The 20,375-nt window shown below is 51.6% G+C and overlaps 1 protein-coding gene across 1 annotated transcript in view; it reads left to right on the top strand.

Moving 5' to 3' along the window:
- EPAS1 (endothelial PAS domain protein 1) overlaps positions 1 to 20,375 on the top strand; it is an 83,579-nt gene that overhangs the window by 58,858 nt on the left and 4,346 nt on the right. The window contains exons 5-15 of the mRNA XM_010967733.3: positions 116 to 234; positions 334 to 539; positions 9,589 to 9,695; positions 13,378 to 13,525; positions 14,167 to 14,381; positions 15,418 to 15,605; positions 16,120 to 16,230; positions 17,524 to 18,014; positions 18,960 to 19,095; positions 19,242 to 19,359; positions 19,587 to 19,760. Of these exons, the coding sequence (XP_010966035.2) occupies positions 116 to 234; positions 334 to 539; positions 9,589 to 9,695; positions 13,378 to 13,525; positions 14,167 to 14,381; positions 15,418 to 15,605; positions 16,120 to 16,230; positions 17,524 to 18,014; positions 18,960 to 19,095; positions 19,242 to 19,359; positions 19,587 to 19,760 (2,013 nt within the window). The remainder of the gene's footprint in view (positions 1 to 115; positions 235 to 333; positions 540 to 9,588; positions 9,696 to 13,377; positions 13,526 to 14,166; positions 14,382 to 15,417; positions 15,606 to 16,119; positions 16,231 to 17,523; positions 18,015 to 18,959; positions 19,096 to 19,241; positions 19,360 to 19,586; positions 19,761 to 20,375) is intronic.

Consider the following 20,375-nt stretch of genomic DNA (forward strand, 5'->3'; position numbering starts at 1 on the left):
CCGCGCCTTGGGAAAAACACAAATACATCCCCCAGAAAAAGTACAGCAGGGTCCCCCTTCTGCATATAAACACAAATATCAGTTCAGCCGGTTCCGCCTCCCCTTCCCCACCCAGGCTCTGGTTTTGGGAAGAAAAGCAAAGACGTCTCCACAGAGCGGGACTTCTTCATGAGGATGAAGTGCACGGTCACCAACAGAGGCCGAACCGTCAACCTCAAGTCAGCCACCTGGAAGGTAGGAGACGTCAGGCCCGGGTTGGGGTCCCCAGCCTGCCCCACCAACCCCGCCCCCGTGCTCTCGGCCCCACGGCTGACCTCCGTGGCTGGTCTCCAGGTCCTGCACTGCACGGGCCAGGTGAAGGTCTACAACAGCTGCCCCCCTCACAGCGGTCTGTGTGGCTGCAAGGAGCCGCTGCTGTCCTGCCTCATCATCATGTGCGAGCCCATCCAGCACCCGTCCCACATGGACATCCCCCTGGACAGCAAGACCTTCCTGAGCCGCCACAGCATGGACATGAAGTTCACCTACTGCGACGACAGGTGTGTGCGTCTGGCCTGCGTGCTTGTGCCTGTGTGCGTCAGTGGCCGGTGCCTGTGGTCCAGGTGTGCATCTGGGCAGAAGTGTTGTATGGCTGGGTGAGGTCTCTGTTCCATCCTATCAGTGCCGCCGAAGGGTTCCTCACACCGTATGCGGTGGTTTCTCCTTGACACAGCGGCCAGGGCTGACTGCAGGGCTGCCCTGGGGGGCAGCTGTCACAGTGGTGGAGCGCTGTGGTGGGTACATATCCCTCCGCCTGTGTATCAGGCTCCCGGGAGATCTCCAGGCCACTCTCCCTCCCAGGAGACGAGCGTCTAGAGGTCTCCATCAGCACCCCCAATTCAGAGGCCAGCTGGGAGCTTCGGCTTCTGACCTGGAAGCTGCCCAAGGCCACATGGCTCCTGCAAGTTCTCTTCCATTAATGAGCTCTTTGCTCAGCTTTTGCTCCTCCTGTGTCGCCTCCATTCCAGCTACTGTCCAGCCCAATTGGAAAGCTATTTGATAGAGGGAATTAAGCCAGACTCTAAACCCCAAACCAGCCCCGACTGGAAATTCTCTTACGGGAGAGTGTAATGGTTATTAAGAGCATTGACTGGGCAAGACAGCCTAAGTTCAAGTCCAATGGGAGGTGTTCGGTGTTAGCTGTGATTCTTGCCCTAAACTGTTTCTGTGTTAAAGCAGTTGGAAGAACATCTGAGACTGCACATGTAGTCCCTGTCACTCTAGTTTTTAGCTTGAGGTGAGGGAAGAGGCTTGGGCTGTCATGGGAAGGGTGGCAGGGAGCAGCTCTGATTCCCCCACTGCCTGGTCTCTGCCCTCCCCGCTGTGTCTGGGCATCGGGAGTGTGGGCGGAGCAGTGACCACCATCAGAGAAGGCAGGCCAGGCCAGGAGAAGGGGCTGGGCAGGCAGGCCTGGCTCTTGGAAATGCCACTGCAGCCTGCTGACTAATGCATGACCGACGCGGCCTTCAGGATCTCCCCACCTGACCCCAGCTTTCTGCAACGTCCAGAGTCACCGTGTTTGTCCAGAGTCACCGTTCTTGTGGCAACTCTTTGCTGCTCCAGCCACTCCCCTCTCACCTTCTAGGGTTTCTGCAGAAACCCTGAGATCTCAGCTTCCTCTTCTATCAAATGCCGAGGAGAATACGTTCTCCACCTGTCTCGGGGGCTCACTGTCAGATGAGATGATGGCTGTGGAAGCACTTGGAGAAGTACAAATCCCACCACTGACTGGAGGCTCTCTGTTCCTGCCAGGATCCTGCTCCCAGCCCTCGCCCTCCCCCAGAGCTGGTCTCCCCACTAAACTCAAGGGTCCAAGATCACTTCTGGAGGCACGGGGAGCCTGGGGGCCTGTAAGAATGAGGCTACCAGCAAGAGACTGCCTCACCTTCCCAGCCAGCAGGAAGCCACAGACCCTGGGAGAGAGCTGCCCTTCAGCCTCCCCAGGCCCGCCCACTTTTCTCTCATCCACTGGACACCCTGGGGGGTGTCTGGGGTTCTTTGTTGGGAGTGCCTACTTTCCAGGCTCGACTGAGTTTCTCCCCCCTGACTAGAGACTGGCCTGGTGATGGCTGATTCCCCCTTCTTAGACATCCTTTCCAGGCACAATTTAAGAACTTTTGTAGAAGTATCCTCAAGTCATTCCTGTCCCCCAGTTCTGACCACAGTTTAGTGCCCAGACTCAAGGCTCTTGGGGCCAGTGGGTAGTTCTAGATGTAGAAAGGAGTACTCCAACCTCATAGGGAGAAAATGTCACCTGTGTGACCTGTGTCCTGGAACTTTGACACAGTCAGCACTTATGATGGTTTTTTGTGTTGTCATTATTGTGATGATGAGGATAATTAGAAAGATTATTCCAAAGGCAGGCACTGGAGAAGTCCATGCTGTGTGTAAGGTTATTTATCAGAGGCAGTCTTTGTACACACACGAACATTCTGAGGAGAAGACATAGTTCTGTGATGTGCACCCCTCTCCCTAATCTTCCACAGTGACAGGGTGATCCTGCTGCAGAGCCCACAAGTGGCTGGGGTGCCCGGGACGGTGGAAGCTGTGTGGAGCACCGCCCTGACATGACCCCACAAGCATGGGGAAAACCCTGCTCTCCTAGAAAATCACTTCTCATCCCTGGATAACAGAAAAGCGTCTTTTGGGTTTTGTTTTTTTTCTTTAAGCTCAAGACTTTATCCTTGTTAAAGTGAAGGAAAAAATCCTCTGGAGAGGGTAATTTGAAGTTATCGCTCGTTCATTGTCTATTTTGAATGAATTTCAGGTCATACCTGAAAGCATCTAACCTGTGGGTGAATGAAGAGGGGACAAAAGAATATGAGGAATTGGGTGCCTAAGAGTGGAGAGACTCTCTTTCCAGAAAGGGGAGAGGCCCTGGCTGACTTCTTGGTTCGGTTCAGGGCTGGTAGGCAAAGTTGATCCTGGCCTGAAGGAACCGGTGATTTAGGGCTTTGTGACTCAGTGTGTGGAAGGTGATGCTGCTTGTAAGGTCTGCCGGACACTTTGCACTTTCAGCAAAATCTTGCTTTTCAAATCTAATTACATGGCCCAAACTCTGCATTCAGTGGTGCTGGGTGGATGGATGCAGAGGCATTTAAAGACACAGAATGCTGTGCCACACACGTTGCGTTTAACGGATTAGCAGATTAGTTAACAAGGGCACAGACATGGCTTAGACAGTTTATAAAGTGACTATTTTAAGTCCTTAATCCCTACATGTTATTTCTCAATTGATTTGATGAGGACTAGGAGCTTTTGGTTCTGGTAGCTTGTCTTATATTCACTCTTTGTGTTGGGATGGGGAAAGGTAAACACACATTCTCCCTCCTTCCCTCCCTCCTTCCCTCCCTCCATCTCGCCCTCCCTCTACACCTTCCCACCTCCAACACATACCTCTTCCAAGATCAGTGCTTCAAAAATCAACACTTAGCATATCATAGCCTGGCGCGAGGGGGCGCATTTCACTTTAATCAAGGAGTTCACTAGATTTAATGACATCTGACACACATGAGGGACTGTGATTTCCCCCAAAGATGACTATTTTCCCAATGGGAAAATTAGAATCTGATGAAAATGTAAGGCAATTAGAATCCACAAAAATCACTTTTGAGGCTGTTTCGTACTTTTTCTTAGGTATATTCAGACCACAGACACAATCAAGCAAAAAAAGAAAAGAGGCATGGAGAAAAAGAGAAGGGAGAACAGAGAGGAAATAGGGGAGGGAAATAAAATAGGAAGAAAAGAGAACTCTAATCTTGTGTTTAACTCTCAGGTTTCCAGAATCAATCGACTGACCCACCTTACTCCGGAACATTGAAATGGAATAGAGGAATGCAGATGCTTCAAAATCGTTCTTCCTGCTCCTCTTAATAATTAGCCAGAGGGCCATATCATGCCCTGTATTAATTATCTGAAAACATAGTAAATAGTTTACGAAGTGAATTCAATAACAATTTATACATCATTTCCATTTATGTGTATATAGAGCCGACTGCTCTGGTTAGGGGGAGTAAAGTTGAGAAGCAAGGTTAAAGAAGACCCTGATTTTCAGGGTAGTGGGTGAGCTCATGCCCATTGATGACTCATGCAGAGGCGTTATACTCTGTTTCCTAAATTAATGAGCTGTTAGTTATTGAGCGGCTGCTATGTATCTGACCTGGTGCCAGAGACTGCGTATATCAAGGAAGTAAAGGAGATGATCCCTGATCTCCAAAGGTCTGGATTTTGAGACATGAGCAACTTAATAAAACCAAGGTGGATGGTACAAATAGAACATTCATTCACCCAGAAGGAAGACAAAAGTTGTTCCCAAGTCATTGAACTTTTAAATACGGTGGTTCTTAAATTCACATGGAGGCGCCACCTAGTGGAGAAAGAGGATAACTGAAAAAAGCCAAGACATCAAAAAGTGGGTCAAACTCTATAATGTTCATAAGCCCACTGCACGTTTGTCCGTTTTATGAGTTCTCTTTTATCTTAGAAAGTAATTATGAAAGTGTGTTTTGTGGATAAGAGCAGTGTCACTGAGGGAAAGTATCAAGGTTGCAATAAAAATTTCAAATTAACAAAGAGCATTGTGTAATTTTTACAGATAAAGAATCTGAGGGCAGCCCCGATTTGTCATTGGATTAAGGCAATTTAGGGTGTAATAATGTCAGGAGTTATGGTTTTTAATAAGTTGAGATGCCTACATTGTAAATTCTGTGGATCAAATTTCTGATGAATTCTTTTTATACAAAGTTGGCAATAATAATGATGATAAAAGTGAGGGGGGGATAGCTGAGGATCACAGAGAGAATGTCAGCAAAATTAGAAAGAGCCATGGGCTGTAACACACACACATCAAAACACCTGGAAGGCAACAGTGTTAAACTCTGAGAAGAAAATAGGTTGACTTCAGACAAATAGTAAAAGATTATGTACTTTCGTTGCATATTGAGATACATTTAACAAAGTATTTTACTTTTTGAATAGAATAGGGGGCATCTTCAGGGTGATCCTTCAGATTAATATACATAGTTTTTAGTTCCATATTTAGTCTATTCTAAATATTTCTGCAGACATAACACAGTAGTCTTTCTCCACCTATCTTGTGTAAGAGAGTATAGTGTGTTTCTTTAAATCCCAGAGTTAGAAGCAACTTCAGATGCCGTCCTGGTGCATCTGTGTCTCCTCCAGACAATAATGTTCTGAAATCAGCCATAACAAAGTTTGGGCATATGTATGAGAACTGCTCATAAGTGAGCCGGTCTAATCTAATCTGCTCAGAATACGCCTCGGAAGAGGCAGCTCTACAAATGCTCTTTGGAATTTATTTCAAAGTTTAATAGACCTCATGTTTCAAAAATTATCCTTCTACATGATCTGCTTCTCTCTTGCTACAATTCACAGCGAATTTCCCCTTGCTGCTTGCGGGTTTCAAGGTGATGAAAGGCAGCTGTGGCATTTGGTGGCACGAGGGTCGGTCCAGGATTAAGCCAGGGCTACCCTCCTGGGTATAAATTCACCCACCTGAAACACAGTGCACCAACAGGCGGGAAGTTCATTATCCATTAACTACAGAGCTGGTTGTGTAGATCTCACTTAACCCTGTGCTGTGTGAGGAAAACACAAGGCAAAAGTATTATTGTTTAAAGCAAACAAAATCTGGATAGAAATACATTAAAACAAAAGGCATTGAAATCTGAGCTAGTGAACAGTCTGGGTGTTAGTAAGGAAGTGCAAAGCTTATAAGCACATACAGAAACCAAATGAGGTAAGTCAGATGTCCCCTCGTAGAGGCTGTTGCCAGAAGGGCAGGAGGAAAGTAAGCAGACTTTAACCCAAGGATGGTTTTATTAGCAAATGAGTTCTTTGGAAACCGAATAGGTGGTTATGAAGTACTTAAAACTTTCATCCTCTCACATGGTTGAAATGCTCTCTAACCATCTTGTTTACACAGTTAATTTACCAAGCAAGTCCTGTACTCGTGCAGGGAACGGGGGAGAACCTGCAGCCAGACCTTGTTTGAGGGGGGCAGTGGTGTGCGAGCTCGGGGAGCTTGCTGCGTCACCCCGCGGAGGCGCCAGCTCAGGTCTGCCCCGCGTTTCTTCTGCCTCTTGAGGCCACACTGCCTCTGCCGTCGGGAGGGTAACGTTCTTCCGAGCGCTCAGCCACAGGGACTCCACGTCGAAAAGAGCCTCTGGACATTTTTAAGGGTAAAGTGCAGGGGAAGAGCAATGAGTAGCTGTCATTTTATGTAGTGAAGCTGCTCTCACCGTTCAGCCGGAGTATTTCCTTGGGACAACACTAACTTCAGAATTTAACCACCTTTTTTTCTCCTCTACGTTTCCTAGTTTCTTTTTTTCCTTCTTCCTCTGCCTTCTGCGGCTTCCCTGTCTGTGTCTCCATCATTCTCCTCACCTCATCCTTGCTCTGGTTCTTATTATTTAAAAGGGACCTCTGTTCTTCTCATTCCTGAAGTTGGGTGAGTTCAGCCCTTTGACATTTCCCTCTTCTCTGCAAACAGAACAGCCCTACTGAGTTGACTTTTGAAATTTATGGGTGACCCCAAACCGATTTTTTTTCTCCTCCAGAGAGTCAGGGGCCCTTAATTAGAAAGAAAGAAAAAAAAAATGGTTCCCCCGCCCTGGTGGAGAGAGCAAATGAAACCGTGTTATCACAGCCCAGCCCCGGGGCCTCTGGGACCGCGGGAAACGAGCGGGCGGCCCTCGTGTGCTGTGCTGGGTGACCCGGTAAACAAGCGGGTTCGTTACCCTCCCCAGTGGCGTCGGCGCGCCTGCAGACGGAGGGGAATGACCATCAGCTTTGAGCTGGGGTTTCCTGGTTTTGTAACGTCTGACTGCTTGAACGTTCTTCAATTGTGTTTGGGGTATGCGTGTTTCCCAGTTTTTATAGTCGTCTGTTTAAAGGAACGAAGGAGGAGACATTAAATATTTATTTTAGTTGACAAGATAGATGAAGGCTGTTACTGGGAAGAGAGCTGGCAATTCCGAAATTGAGATTTTGTTTGTCTGCTTCCAAAACATGCCCATTGTGTGCCTTTGAATGGATGGTACATTATTTAGATGAAAAAATACTGTATTTGAGGCTGGTTATAATAAACATTTACTTGAACATTTTGAAGATTCTAATCTTGAAAGAAAATATAATCTCTTCAGGGAGTAGCATCAAATCTTTCCCAGGATAGCTTCATTTTTGAGGGTCTCTAGAAAATTCTAGATCTAGTCCAGGAACAGAAGTCGGTTATCTGGTAAATCGGTGAGTCTGTAAATGGCCAGCCCATTGTCAGCAGGGCCCACGGGTGCAGTTCTGAGTTCAGGGCTGAGCTGAGAGGCATCGGACCCCTGTGGAAAGGAAGGCTGGCCGAGGGCAGCCGGGTGCCATCCCTGGAGCCGGGCTGCCGAGGAGCACGTGTTGTTGACGAGCTCAGAGACCTCCGTGCTCAGGGCCAGCTGACAGGACAGGGCCTCCCCATCTGAGTCTAGCTGGCTGGCGCAGGTGAGCTGCTGGAGTCTTGTGCAGAAATATCTCCACGGGGCTGAACCAGCTGAGACCTGAGCTTGTCAGCTCTGCTCTGTTGCCCCTTGTTTGACAAAGGCTTTAACCCCCAGGTCTTCCCAGGCGAACTTGTCTCTCCTCTGCCCATGTCAACACCAGACACGCCTTACAGAACGGAGAGGGGACGATGGCCTGAACCTCATGGGGGCTAGGGGAGGCTGGGCGTGGGCACCGGCCTGCACTGAGTCAGGTGACCGTGGTGGAGGAGAAGAAGTGGATCACGAGGGCCCAGGTCCCTTAGCAGCGCTGGGGTCGACAGGGCTCTGATTGTACCTGGGGCCACAAAAGAAAACCAACCCACTGGTCAGCTACTCCAGTATTTACTGAGCACCTGTTGTAGCAGAGGCTGAAGGGGGCCCTGAGTTCAAGGGTCAGCAGCCTAGAATGTGGAGAGACGAATACGTGATTCCTTGAGACGCTGTGTTCGCCTGTTAGGACTTGATGAGAAGGGGGACTTGGAGAGAGCTCTGCGGCAAGTGTGGATTTGCAGGTGGTGATGGGGGGAGCCGCAAAAGGAGGGGTCCAGCAGGGTGGAGGGTCCACGACTGGTTGGCAGTCATTCGCAGATCAGACTGCTTGGAAGACAGAGACAAGATTCTGGGGGACTTGGAGGTTATATCGAGTTTACTTATTCTGGATGCAGTTGGTGATAGGTGAGCTGTAGGTGCTTGCGGAGAGGAGTGACAGAATGGAAGTGATGTTTTAGGATGATTTAGTTTGACCCGTGTAGAGCCCGTCTGGAGGAGGAGAGGGGAGAGGGAGTAGGGGCCACCGCTTCTCCTTTCTCCCCACATGCTTTATCTGCAACGTGGATAAATGACGGCCGTGCCCCGAGAGTCGTGCATTCCAAAATAGAGCTTGTAACGATGAGACTATAGCATCACTTCTAACTTGCGGCCCACTAAGTAAACAAGACAATGAGCCCGTTAGAAAAAGTGTATGAGAGAACAAAGATGAGAAAATGATATTTATGTGTGATGTGGGAAAGTGGCTAATCTGGTGGTTCTGGGGCAGGGCTTTGTTTTAATGACTCCAGCACAGAGCAGAGGGTCCTCAGACAGTGAAGGGATTCTGCACTAGACCTGCCTTTCTCGGTCCACTTCCCATCAAAACCAGACACCTCACAGGGGATAGTCAAGGCCTGTCATTTCAGAGCTGCCTGTTTATCAGAGTGTAATGAAGAGGCACACTTTTCTATGACTGTGATTCTTTGTTCTTCTTGGCACCTCCTGCCCTCCCTCCTTTCCTTGAGATGGGGAGGGACAAAGAGGAGAACCCACCAAGGCAAACCTGATGTCTAAGAGGCATCTGAGGTCACCAGGCAGGACCTGAGGGGTGAAGGTTTAAGCACAGACGGGGCTCTGTCTGCCTGGGTTGCTCCTTGCTCCATGATTCTCTCCCTCTCCCTCTCCCTCTCTCTCTCTCACACACACACACACACACACACACACACACACACACACACACACACACACACACACACACACGCCATCTCCATGCTTTTCCCCACTTGGGGCCACATCATTTTCGCTCACCCTCTACTAGAATAAGCGTGACCTAGTAGTTAGGAGGTTCCTGTTCTCATTCTTGCTCTGTCCCTGGACACTTGTATGGACATCAAGAAAACTGCCCTCCCTGCACCTCTATTCCCTTGCCTGCAAAAAAACATGGTTGGGGGTGTGTGCGCGCCCCTTCCAATGGCCACTGGAGAGTAGGCGCATGTGTCTGTTGGGGTAGGGTAGGGACTCCCTGCTTAGGTGCTTTTCCTCTCTCCCCAAACACAACTTTAGGAAAAGTGGAAGTTCAGTAGATGCATAGTTGTAGGTTGAGAATCACAGTTTTGTTTTTTGCTTGGATGAATGGTACAATTGGGAAATTTGGAGTGTGTTCCTCTGAATGTATGTATTGGAATTACCTTCTGGATTTAACTCCTTGAGTCTCTGCTCACATTCACATGGTCTCTCTTCCCCCTTGCTTTTTTTTTAGAATCACAGAACTGGTTGGTTACCACCCCGAAGAGCTGCTCGGCCGTTCAGCCTACGAGTTCTACCATGCACTGGACTCAGAGAACATGACCAAAAGTCACCAGAACTGTAAGTTCCAGGAGTGCCCCAGGTGGCTTCCTTGTGTCTGTGGAATCTGACCTTGAGTGGTGTCGACTGGTGGGGAAGGAGAAGACAGGGTCACTTCCTTCACAGAGCCACCCTCTCGTGCAGTGGCCAAGACTCATGGCCTCAGGATAGTTAGAGAACCAAGGCTGCCACCAGCCTGTACGACACATTCATGCAGATTAGGAAAAGGGCCCCTCTCTCTGAGGGACAGGCACACCAAGGAGTACAGCTGGAGAGTGCAAGGTGGGCTGAATCTCAGTCTCCACTTAGCGCCTCCACTCAGCACCCTTGTGCAGTTAGCAGTCTGCACGACCTTCTGCAATAGCCCCCTAGAGTGTAATACAAGACAGCGTGTAATCCCAGCCTTCAGAGAAGAAGAGCGCTGGGAGAAGTCAGGAAAACAGAGAACAGGGCACGTTAAGGATGGAGGAGCATTGGGCTAACCAGAGGGGAAGGCTGTATGGTGCCGACTTGGAGGTGCTGAGGTCGGCCATGGCTCCCTGAGAGCTTGCTTGCTGGGGCAAGAGAATTCAGTTCGAGGAGGCTATCCGGGCAACCCAGTGATGGCATGTGGAAGCTGTGCCTTGCAGCTTGGAGGAAAACCTGAATTATGAAGGGATTCTAGAACAGGGCTGCCCAATAGAACCTTCTGTGACGGAAACGTTCTACATCTGCATATTCCATATGTGACCTCTGCTGTATCTGAAATATGTCTAGTGCAACTGAGAAACTGAATTTTTTAAAATTTAATTTTAATTATATTTAAGTAGCCACACTTGGGTAGTGGCTACCATACTGGACAGGGCAGTTCTAATGCATTCGGTTGGCCATGTTCCCAATTAAGGCGTCCCATTTGGAGGTGATCCAGGACGGTTTTCCTGATTCCATACAGCCCATTAACGTGCAGGGACTCTAGGTCTGTAACCCTGTGCTTCACCCTCTGGGGGAAACAGAAATTGATAGGATTGATCCCTGTCCTTAGGGTTCTCGTTCCTGGGGGGGGAGAGGGGTGCAGTGGGCTGTGGGACCGAAGTGACTCGTACCTTCAGTCTCCAGTGTAGTGTTTGGAACAGTACAGGTACTAAATGAACGATAGACTCCAGGGGAAATATATATATATATTTGGGGAAGAATGCTTCAAAATAACTGCCCTCAGTGCAGATGGAGGTGCTGAGAGGATTACAGAAGGGTCTAAAACGGGTGAGTCTGAGAAGATTCCCGGTGGCCTTGCTGGTCTTGGGCTCCTGGGTACATTGTGTCTTGGAGCGGCAGTGGGGAGATGGGGGCGCAGCTCCGGGCCCACTGTTCTGAGTGCGTCCGTCTGTCTCAGGGTTGGGACAGCTGTAGTCATAGCAGCTAGCAGATGAGCAGTCCATAAACTGTCCAGAAGCAGAGTTAACCTCTTGAGGAGTGAGATCTTCCCTTTCCAGTTGCTTCTTCCTCATGGCTTTTGGGTTTGACCTGACAGTGCAATAGGGCCCCTTATGATATCTTAGAGAAGTTTCCCACTGTTCTCTCTGGCAAAAAAGAAAAACAAACAGCCCAGATTGAGCCCCATTCTGGGACCCAGGAATGGAGGAGGGAGGTGGAGGTGCTTTCCTGTGCCCGTGGCTGTGACTCAGCCTTAGGCTGCCCCAGTTTTGAAATCGTAGGATGGATTCCGCATGCTTTTCTGGTCCATGGCCATTCCTGCTCCCAAGGTCATCCTGAGACTGGGACTCAGGGACCTGGCTCTGGCCCAGGTGGCTCACTGATTCCTCTGTGCCTGGCTTCCTGGGGCTGCCCTCCTCTGGATGTAAAACTGGGGAAAAGCCCAGCCTTCCTTCTCAGCCGAGGGTGAGTCAAAGTAGGGGAGAATAGTAAAAATTTCTGGGAATTTTTGCAGGACAGTATTGTACTTTATCTTCTGGGGTGGGAAAGTGGAAGAAATTACTGTCAGAGAACAAAAATGATGATGACGTCTCACTAGGCACAGGAAAAGGATTTTTTTTTTCTACTTCTCTTAAAAAATCTTTGATCCTTAAAAAAAAGAGCTGGGTTAAAAAATTGTCACAGTTTTCTGCTGAATCCAGGGAAAATGTGCTTTTTATTGAATCCATATATTTCAGCATTAGGCACACTTTAAGGTAATTCACAAACCAAACAGAAATCACAAGTTTCCTTCTTCCCCGATGGAGCCAAGTTAAGCAGCTCTGAGCTCGGAGGTCTGTACCCAGCCAGCCCAAGTCCAGCAACGGGAAATCTGCATGGGCTGGAAAGTGGGTTAATGCCAGCTAAACAGAAGCATCTATTTCTGTCTCTCTTTTTCTCTCCATCTCAGTCTTTCTCTTTCTGTCTCTTTGTCTCTCTCCCCCCTCCCTCCCTTCTCTCCCCCACTCTTCTCTCCCCCCTCCCTCCCTCTCTCTCACTCGGTCTCTGGAGGTAAACTTACAGCACAGATCCACACTCATGCCCTGGAGTAACTGGAGGCCCAGGCTTGAGGCTGGCCCAAGTTTACACACGTGTCCCAAATTTATGCACGTATGTGCGTCTTACCCTGTGAAGGTTTACCATTGAAATTACTGGGGAAGCTCAGTCCTCAAACCCGATTTAGAGATAGTTGAAAGCCATCATTTCCAAATGGCCTAGTAATTTATACATTGTTACCCTCAGAGGGTAAGGGTTTGGGGGAAGGGGGGTTGGTTTCTCTTTGTTGTGTGAGGACATTATGTGCTCTTAGGAAAACAAGATTAAAGGCCATAAAAAGCCTATCTACCAAGTAGCAGGCCCCGCACCAAGGCTGGCATTAATAAGCAGATGATTGGAAAGCTGGCGTAATTATGTTCTACTGACAGCAGGCCCTTGCCTGCAGTCACTAGAAATGCAGTTAAAATCTTTGCTCATTGCACAGTGTAATCAAAAAGAATAAGAGCCTTGAATTTTGTCTGCATTAAGAACAGTCTAAATAAGTTAACTACGGCACTTGAAATTGTGCAAGAATCACTGCACTGCAGTAAAGGAGCCTCAGTGGGGCAGATAAAGGGAGATCAGGAGCAGAGTTATTTCTCCAGGCTGAGAGGTCCGTGATGGTTTAGGATGGCAGCAACAGCCAGTATATCTTCCCAGGGAAGTGTCGCTCAGGGGGAAGGTGGTAGAAGAGCACTGAACCAGGAGCCACAAGACTGTCACATGGCCCTGACTGTAGTCCCGTGTGATGCAGAGCAGGCCATAATCCCCCTGGCCTTATTAGTTCCCTCACGTCAGAAGATGGTATCTATCCACTGTACAGCACAGGATTTTGTTAAAAAGATGAGACGGCAATGATACAACCACTTGGAAATAACTTGGCAGCTTCTTGGAAAGGAAACATACACTTACCCTATGACTTGGCATTGTACCCCTAGCGGCCCCCACAGTGTATGTCCCTACAAAGATTTGTACACAAAAATTTACAGCACCTTTACTCTGACAGCTGAGGGCCAGTCATTTAACCCTCTGGACCACTTTCCCATGTTTAACATGAAGAGTTGGGTGAGATGATCTGTAAGCTCCCCTCCAGTTCACTCTCCCTGGGCCTCAATGTCGGGCACCCAGTCCCATCCATTTCCTCGCAGACTGCCTTCCCCCTGGGGTCTCGCTCCCCCACCTCCCCTGTGGACTTCAGGCTTCTCATCTCCTCCCCTAGTGTGCACCAAGGGTCAGGTGGTGAGTGGCCAGTACCGGATGCTTGCAAAGCATGGGGGCTATGTATGGCTGGAGACACAGGGGACGGTCATCTACAACCCTCGCAACCTGCAGCCCCAGTGCATTATGTGCGTGAACTACGTCCTGAGGTGAGTGTGCAAGGGCCAGGGGCTGGGGGTGCAGGGTGCCTGAGCTGGGGAGGGTGCCAGACTGAGAATGCAGGCCCAGGAGCATTGAACCGCCTAGAAGCCGGGCACCACAGCTGCGAGCTCTCAGCAGTGCTAATCCTTGGGACCCAAGGGACTCCCATGGATGTCCCAGGAACAGTGGAACACTGGGATTTCCTCTTTAGACGTTTTTCCTACCCCTTCCCCATTGTCTGTCATCTCTGTCATGCCTCTGACCCACCTGGGGAGGCAGGTAGAACACAGTCACCACCTACTTTTTTCTGAATGGGGACCACGGGCAGAGAATCGCTTGTGCTTTCTGGGAGAAGGTGTAACACGTTCCCTCCACGGCACCTGGGAAGAAAGCTAGAGAAAGGCATTGTGGGGTGAAGCAAACGAAAACAAAGGCCTTCAAGTCTCTTGCTCCCCATGCAGCCACGTACAATATTAAAACAGCATCTAAGACAGACGTTCTCGTAGGGCACTCTTTACAAAATGCCGACAGAGTGTCCATACCCACGTTTCTGTCTGGGAGGCTTAGCTCTCAGGGCTTCCATGGGTCTGGGGAGCAAAAGGATTTTGCTGGAAACTGGAAGGTCTGAAGCACCCTCTTATTCCACCAGTGAGATTGAGAAGAATGACGTGGTGTTCTCCATGGACCAGACGGAGTCCCCGTTCAAGTCGCACCTGATGGCCATGGACAGCATCTTTGACAACAGTGGCAAGGTGCCTGTGTCTGAGAAGAGCAGCTTCCTGTTCAGCAAGCTGAAGGAAGAGCCCGAGGAGCTGGCCCAGCTGGCCCCCATGGCCGGAGATGCCATCATTTCTCTGGATTTCGGTGGGTGCTTCTTAGCTGAGCCGGGGCCCCTCAGATCCTCTTGGGTGGGGGATGCCTCCCTGGACACAGCTTTTCCTTAATCAGAGCTACCCTGTGCAGCCCCTGCGTCTTGCTTATCATCTCTTAGTCACCAGCCCCTGTGCTGGGCACATGCACTTACCCTGGTTTAAGACTGTCCTATTTCTGATCTTATAAAGCACTGAGCCAGGTAGAGCTCCAGAGAACTCCCTCCTGAGGGGCTGGTTCTCTACAGCAGGCAGAGGGAGCCTGAGACAAGAGAGTGGGTCAGTGAGGGATGTGCTCCGAGGCCACTGGCACGTTTTCACAGAGAGGACAGATCTCCACCTGGGCCTTGAAGGACAGATTGGTTATTTAGGCAGAGGGCTGGGTCGATATGTTGGGAGGAAAGATTTAGACCCAGGAGTAAGCCCTTACATGCACTCCTTTATAGCTTTGCCTGCCCCTTGGAGGTGAGAGTCCTTTCGGCCCCACCTCCGTGCTAGCAGCACCCTTGATGTATACCTGGGGAGCCCCTCTCCCACACTGCGACCCACCATCACCCCCAGCCCGGCTGTGGCCACGTGAGGAATAGCTGTACCTCCCTGTGCTGGCTCTGGAGTGTCTCAGCCCTGTTCAGTGTGTTCTTAAGAAGGTGGGTGAGTCGTGACTCCAGAGAATCAATCACAAAGAGACAGAGAGCCTGGGAGCTTCCCTGTTTTGTGCAGTAATGAGGCAAACTGCCCAGTTCTCATAACCGCCTCCCCTACATTCTAGCCTGCCTTTCAAGGAGGAGCAGATCCTAATGTATTTAATCTCTAAAAACTAAAGGCCCAGGTACTGTTCCCTGTGAAGCAAAGCTGGAGACTGACTCACACCCCCGCTGAAGGCCCTCTGGTCCAGCTCAGCCCAGAGCACCGGGCCCCAGGCCTGCTCCAGCCCCTTTCAGGATTTCTTATATATCTGTTGGGCTTTCTCTGTCCCGGGGCTGAGCCCAGTGGCTGTGGGTGTTAACCGAGCCAGGTGCTTGTCTCCACAGGGAGCCCGAACTTTGAGGAGTCCTCAGCCTACGGCAAGGCCATCCCGCCCCCCGGCCAGCAGTGGGCTGGAGGGTTGAGGAGCCATGGCGCCCACAGCGAGGCCAGGAGCCTGCCTGCCTTCACCGTGCCCCAGGCAGCCGCCCCGGGGAGTACCACCCCCAGTGCCACCAGCAGCAGCTGCTCCACGGTGAGCACCCCTTGGGTTGAGGCCATGGAGAGGGCGGGCCCCTCCCTCTGGCTGCTGCAGGATGGCTGAGTAGACAGCCCAGACCGAGCTGCCGCCCTCCTCCTACTCATGTCATCCTGGAGCCCCGGAGCATGGCTGTGACACCTGCCAGGTGTTCCAGCTGCTGCTTGCTGTTGGTACCCAGCCCCACCCCACCTACGTGCTAAGGGCCTTGAAGACGGGTACTGAGTCGCACACAGCTCGGTGCAAGGCAGTAACCATCCTGCTTGGGGCATAGATACGTAGAGTTTGCTCCTCAAGACAGCCTCATTTAATGATGAGGAGACTGAGGGTCAAAGAAGTAGATGAACTGACCTAATTCACACAGCTCGTAGAGCACGGCCGCACTATGTGTTCTTGTTCGGTGGAACGGAGTTGAAGCTCTGGGTCCAGAAATGCATTTCTCCTTCCCCCTCGGGCTTCGGGGGAGAGAGTGCCAGAGCCTTGACTTTGCTTCTTCCTCCCTGGCCCCCAGCCCAGCAGCCCTGGAGACTATTACACGTCTCTGGATAATGATCTGAAGATTGAAGCGATTGAAAAGCTCTTTGCCATGGATACAGAGGCAAAGGACCAGTGCAGCACCCAGGTAGGTGGCCATGGAGAGAAGAGTGGGGTGGGTGCACTGTGCCTGGCAGCTGGCGGTGGTGAAGGCTCCCACCCGTTCTTGTAGCCTCGGCCCTTCGTGGCAAAGACCGGGGGGAATGCTGGGCCATGGTCCTTAGCCAGGTGAGGGCACAGGCAGTAGGAGCCTGTGAGCACCTGCTTCACCCACATCAAGTCCAGCTCTTTTGCTCTTACCTCTCAAGTTAGTCACGTCCTACTAACGCAGATCCCCTAGTGCACACAAAAACCACACCTGAGCCTTTTTTTAAGGAGCATACCCCAACTGTGTAAGACTTCTGTAAGCATAAGGAACAGTTACTCCCTTTACAAGCATATTCATCTTAGGCTTCTCTGAAATAACTTTTAAATGTATTTCAAAATGACATCTGATTGACAAATTTTTGTCTACACATAATTTTTCAGAAACACATTTCTAACGTGAAGCCAAATGTTCTTGCAAAAACTATGTAAAGAGGGCTAAGGGTGGGTGGACGGGTATGTGTTTCAGAAAGCCCAGAGGAAAATCATTAATCCCCGTTTGTCTTAATCTGGGTTATTCATCCAAATTTCCACCTTGCCTCTCAGTTTGATTGTTATTGTGCAACACTCCCTGTCTCACTCTCTTCTCTGCACTACGAGATCCATTATGTAGCGCTTGATCGAGCTGCATCCCCCCAGGGAGGGTTGAAACGTTCTGTGTCTGCTTGTGTGTATTTCCCGTGGTGCCCATCGCGATACTGGGAACCTAAGGGGCCTCTCCGAGTCCTTGTGGATTAGAATGAAGGGCCCTCTACCACTGGGGCCATGGTTATTCTAGAAGCAGTCCACAGGTCCACCCCGGGCACCTGCTGTGTGCTGGAGAGGAGGACAAAGGTGCCCTTGGCTCCCCAGGGGCCAGAGTAGGCAGGGACGGCTTGCTGGAAGAGGTAGGCTTGCCCAGGCTGTGGGAGCAAAGGTGAGGTTTGTGAGGTTTGGACAAGGAGAGAGGGCTGGGCTGGAGTGGTGGTGACAAGATGACCGAGTGGAGCGTGGAGATTTGGGCACAGGCTGAGGAAGGGAGGAAAGCCACCGGCAGGCTGGTGGCGCACGCAGGAACGCTTCTGAGGTGTCTGCTGCTGGGCTTTAGGGAACCAGTAAAGGCAGCAGCACTGCCAGGCTGTAGCGGGAGGAATGGCTCTGGCAGGGGCTGGGAGGGACGGGGGCTAAGGTGGAACAGTATCCCTGAAGCAGCTCCAATTACTTGAGTGCCTTGCCTGTGCTGTGTGTGTCTCCTCAGACGGACTTCAATGAGCTGGACCTAGAGACACTAGCCCCCTACATCCCCATGGACGGGGAGGACTTCCAGCTCAGTCCCATCTGCCCAGAGGAGAGTCTCCTGCCGGAGAACCCCCAGTCCACCCCGCAGCACTGCTTCAGTGCAATGACAAACATCTTTCAGCCACTGGCCCCCACGGCATCTCCCAGCCCCTTCCTCCTGGACAAGTACCTGCAGCAGGTGGAAAGCAAGAAGCCAGAGCCCGCGCAGCGGCCCGTGTCCTTCATCTTCTTTGACGGTGGGAGCAAGGGGGCCCTGCCGCCCTGCTGTGGCCAGACCTGCACCCCTCTCTCCTCCATGGGGGGCAGATCCAACACTCAGTGGCCCCCTGATCCACCGTTACATTTTGGGCCCACGAAGTGGCCTGTTGAAGACCAGCACGCCGAGCCCCTGGGGGCATCGCCGTTGACGCCCCCCATCACTGCGCCCCGTATCTCCATGTTCAAGAAGAAGTGAGTGGCAGACACGCTTGGCTGCTTCAGCAAAGGCTGTGCTCAACAGGGAGGGGCAAACAGGTGCCCGCTGCGGGGAAGTCAGGGCCCCGCCCCATCAGGGGTCTGCTACTCCGAGCCCTTCTCTGAAGTCCCAGAGCTGGGGCTGTGGGGGAACCGCCCCAAGATGTGTGAGGACTCAAGTGGGACACAGTTTTATCAGGGTTGGAGGGGACCAAGAGGGGACCGAGGATAGGGAAAATGAGAGAATTGGCTTCTTCAGGCCTTGAACACCAATGCCCCTCTCTCCTGACCCCCCCTCAGAGCACCTTTCTCATCCAGGGTTCATTACCTGAGCTGTAGGACACACAAAAAAATGGAGTGACGGTTCTCTCAGGGAACCCTGGTTGAGAACAGTGAAAAGGTGCCCATGCCTTCCCCCACCTTCAGCTGCCCCGTGCTCAGCACCGCCCTCCCCATCCTGCCTTCTCCCAGCTCCTCCCAGTCTCCCCCAGTAAGCCCCGTTCTAACTGCTGGGAGCTTTCTGGGCTGTTACACGGTTGGTATGGGACTTCCAGGTCCCAGGGCCTATTAGTTATGCTTCTCTGGGGCCCTTGCCTTTTACGGAGCAGCCCCCTGCTCCTCAGCGGGGGGCACTCCAGGGGAGACGGGGCAGAAGAAACCTGCTGCAAGAATGCTGAAACCCAGCTGGACAGTCTCAAAAGAGGCTAGGACTGCAGGCTGCCTGGGTACATACAACTGGGTGGGTGGGAGGTACAGGTGACTTGAACCATCATGAGGAAAAGAGGCAGCACCACAGCTCAGGGCCTCAAGCCCACCACCCCTCCTCTGACTCTGCCCTTGGGGTCTTAGAGCCACCACTGTCATAAGTGTTTGTTCTGGAAGGGCCCTCGGGGGCGCCCTGGGTGTGGGGCTCCAGGCCCCCTCACGTCTGCTCTCTCTCAGGCTTGGCAGGTCTGCAAAGGGCTTTGGGCCGCAGGGCCCAGACGTGATGAGCCCGGCCATGGTCGCCCTCTCCAACAAGCTGAAGCTGAAGCGACAGCTGGAGTATGAGGAGCAAGCCTTCCAGGATGGGAGAGAGGTGCGCCAGCTCGGGACAGCGCTGCATGGGTTCCCTCCATGGCCCCTGGGGCAGGAGGGAGGGGCTGCTCTGTGTCCACCCCTGCCCTACACAGCGTGAGGACTCGTGCTCCAGCCTCCCCCTCAACCCGTGCTTCCCACACCTAGGGGGACCCGCCGGGCAGCAGCCCCTCACATTTGCTGTGGAAAAGGATGAAGAGTCTCAGGGGCAGTGGGAACTGCCCTTTGATGCCAGACAAGCAGCTGAGTGCAAGCGTCCCTAACGGTGAGTGGCAGGTCTGGGATGCCGGGGCCCATCCTGGTTCCTCACTCCCTGCCTCACCTGCCCTTCCAAGCCTTATTGGAACAGGTGGTCTCTCTGCCCCGCCTTCCCCACACCCAGCTTCCCCTTTCTACTCTGGCTCAGAAGTCTCGGGCTCTAGTTCTGGTGGCTCTGAGCACCATGTGTGAACGGGGCTGCTCTCCCCTCACTCCCTGACGTTGGCCTTTCAGATGAGTTCATCCAAAGTCCCATGAGGGGCTTGGACCAACCTCTGAGACACTTACCGCCGCCACAGCCAACGTCTGTCGTGCGCCCTGGGGAGAACGCCAAGAGTGGGTTCTCCTCGCACTGTTACGCCCCCCAGTACCAGGACTACAGCCCAGCAGCAGCTCACAAGGTGTCAGGTGGGTGCACTCAGGAACTGGGGGCTGGTGTGGGGGAGGGGGGCCAGGAGATGGACATCACAAGGTGGCAGGTCTTGGCTCAGTGCCAGGATAAACTTGCTGCGTGAAAGGCAGCTGTCTTAAGAGGGGCGAGCCCTCCTTTCCCAGATGTTCTGTAGCAGGGGCTGGAAGGTCACATGGCACAGGGCTTTAGAAGGAACCCGCCAATGACCAGGTGACGTCCAGGGCTATTCCACCCTGATGGTCCCTGAGCTGACGTCTTTTACTCAGTTCTTCACATGATCACAATGCCTGATGCACTGACCTGCCAGGTGCCGAGCTGAGGAAGCACAGAGAGGACGTCCTCCTGGGAGGGTGGCCTGGAGAGTTCTGAGAGGACTAGCCCCCTGATTCCTGACTTCTATCCAGGGCTTCCGGAGTCTGTTAGAATCTGGTGAAACACAGGTGTTGTAATGAACAGGTTGCTTTTTAGCATTTAAACATAATTCGTGGTTTGGGTGAAACATCCCAGACCCCTGCCCTGAAAGAGAATGATTTCCTCAGCAATAGAGTTTGAGGCACTAAACAGCAATTTGCCTCAAAGTCCAGGCTTTACAGCTCATACAACTTAATAAG

The sequence above is a fragment of the Camelus bactrianus genome, chromosome 15 (genome assembly GCF_048773025.1).
Source record: "Camelus bactrianus isolate YW-2024 breed Bactrian camel chromosome 15, ASM4877302v1, whole genome shotgun sequence".
Classification (NCBI taxonomy): Eukaryota; Metazoa; Chordata; class Mammalia; order Artiodactyla; family Camelidae; genus Camelus; species Camelus bactrianus.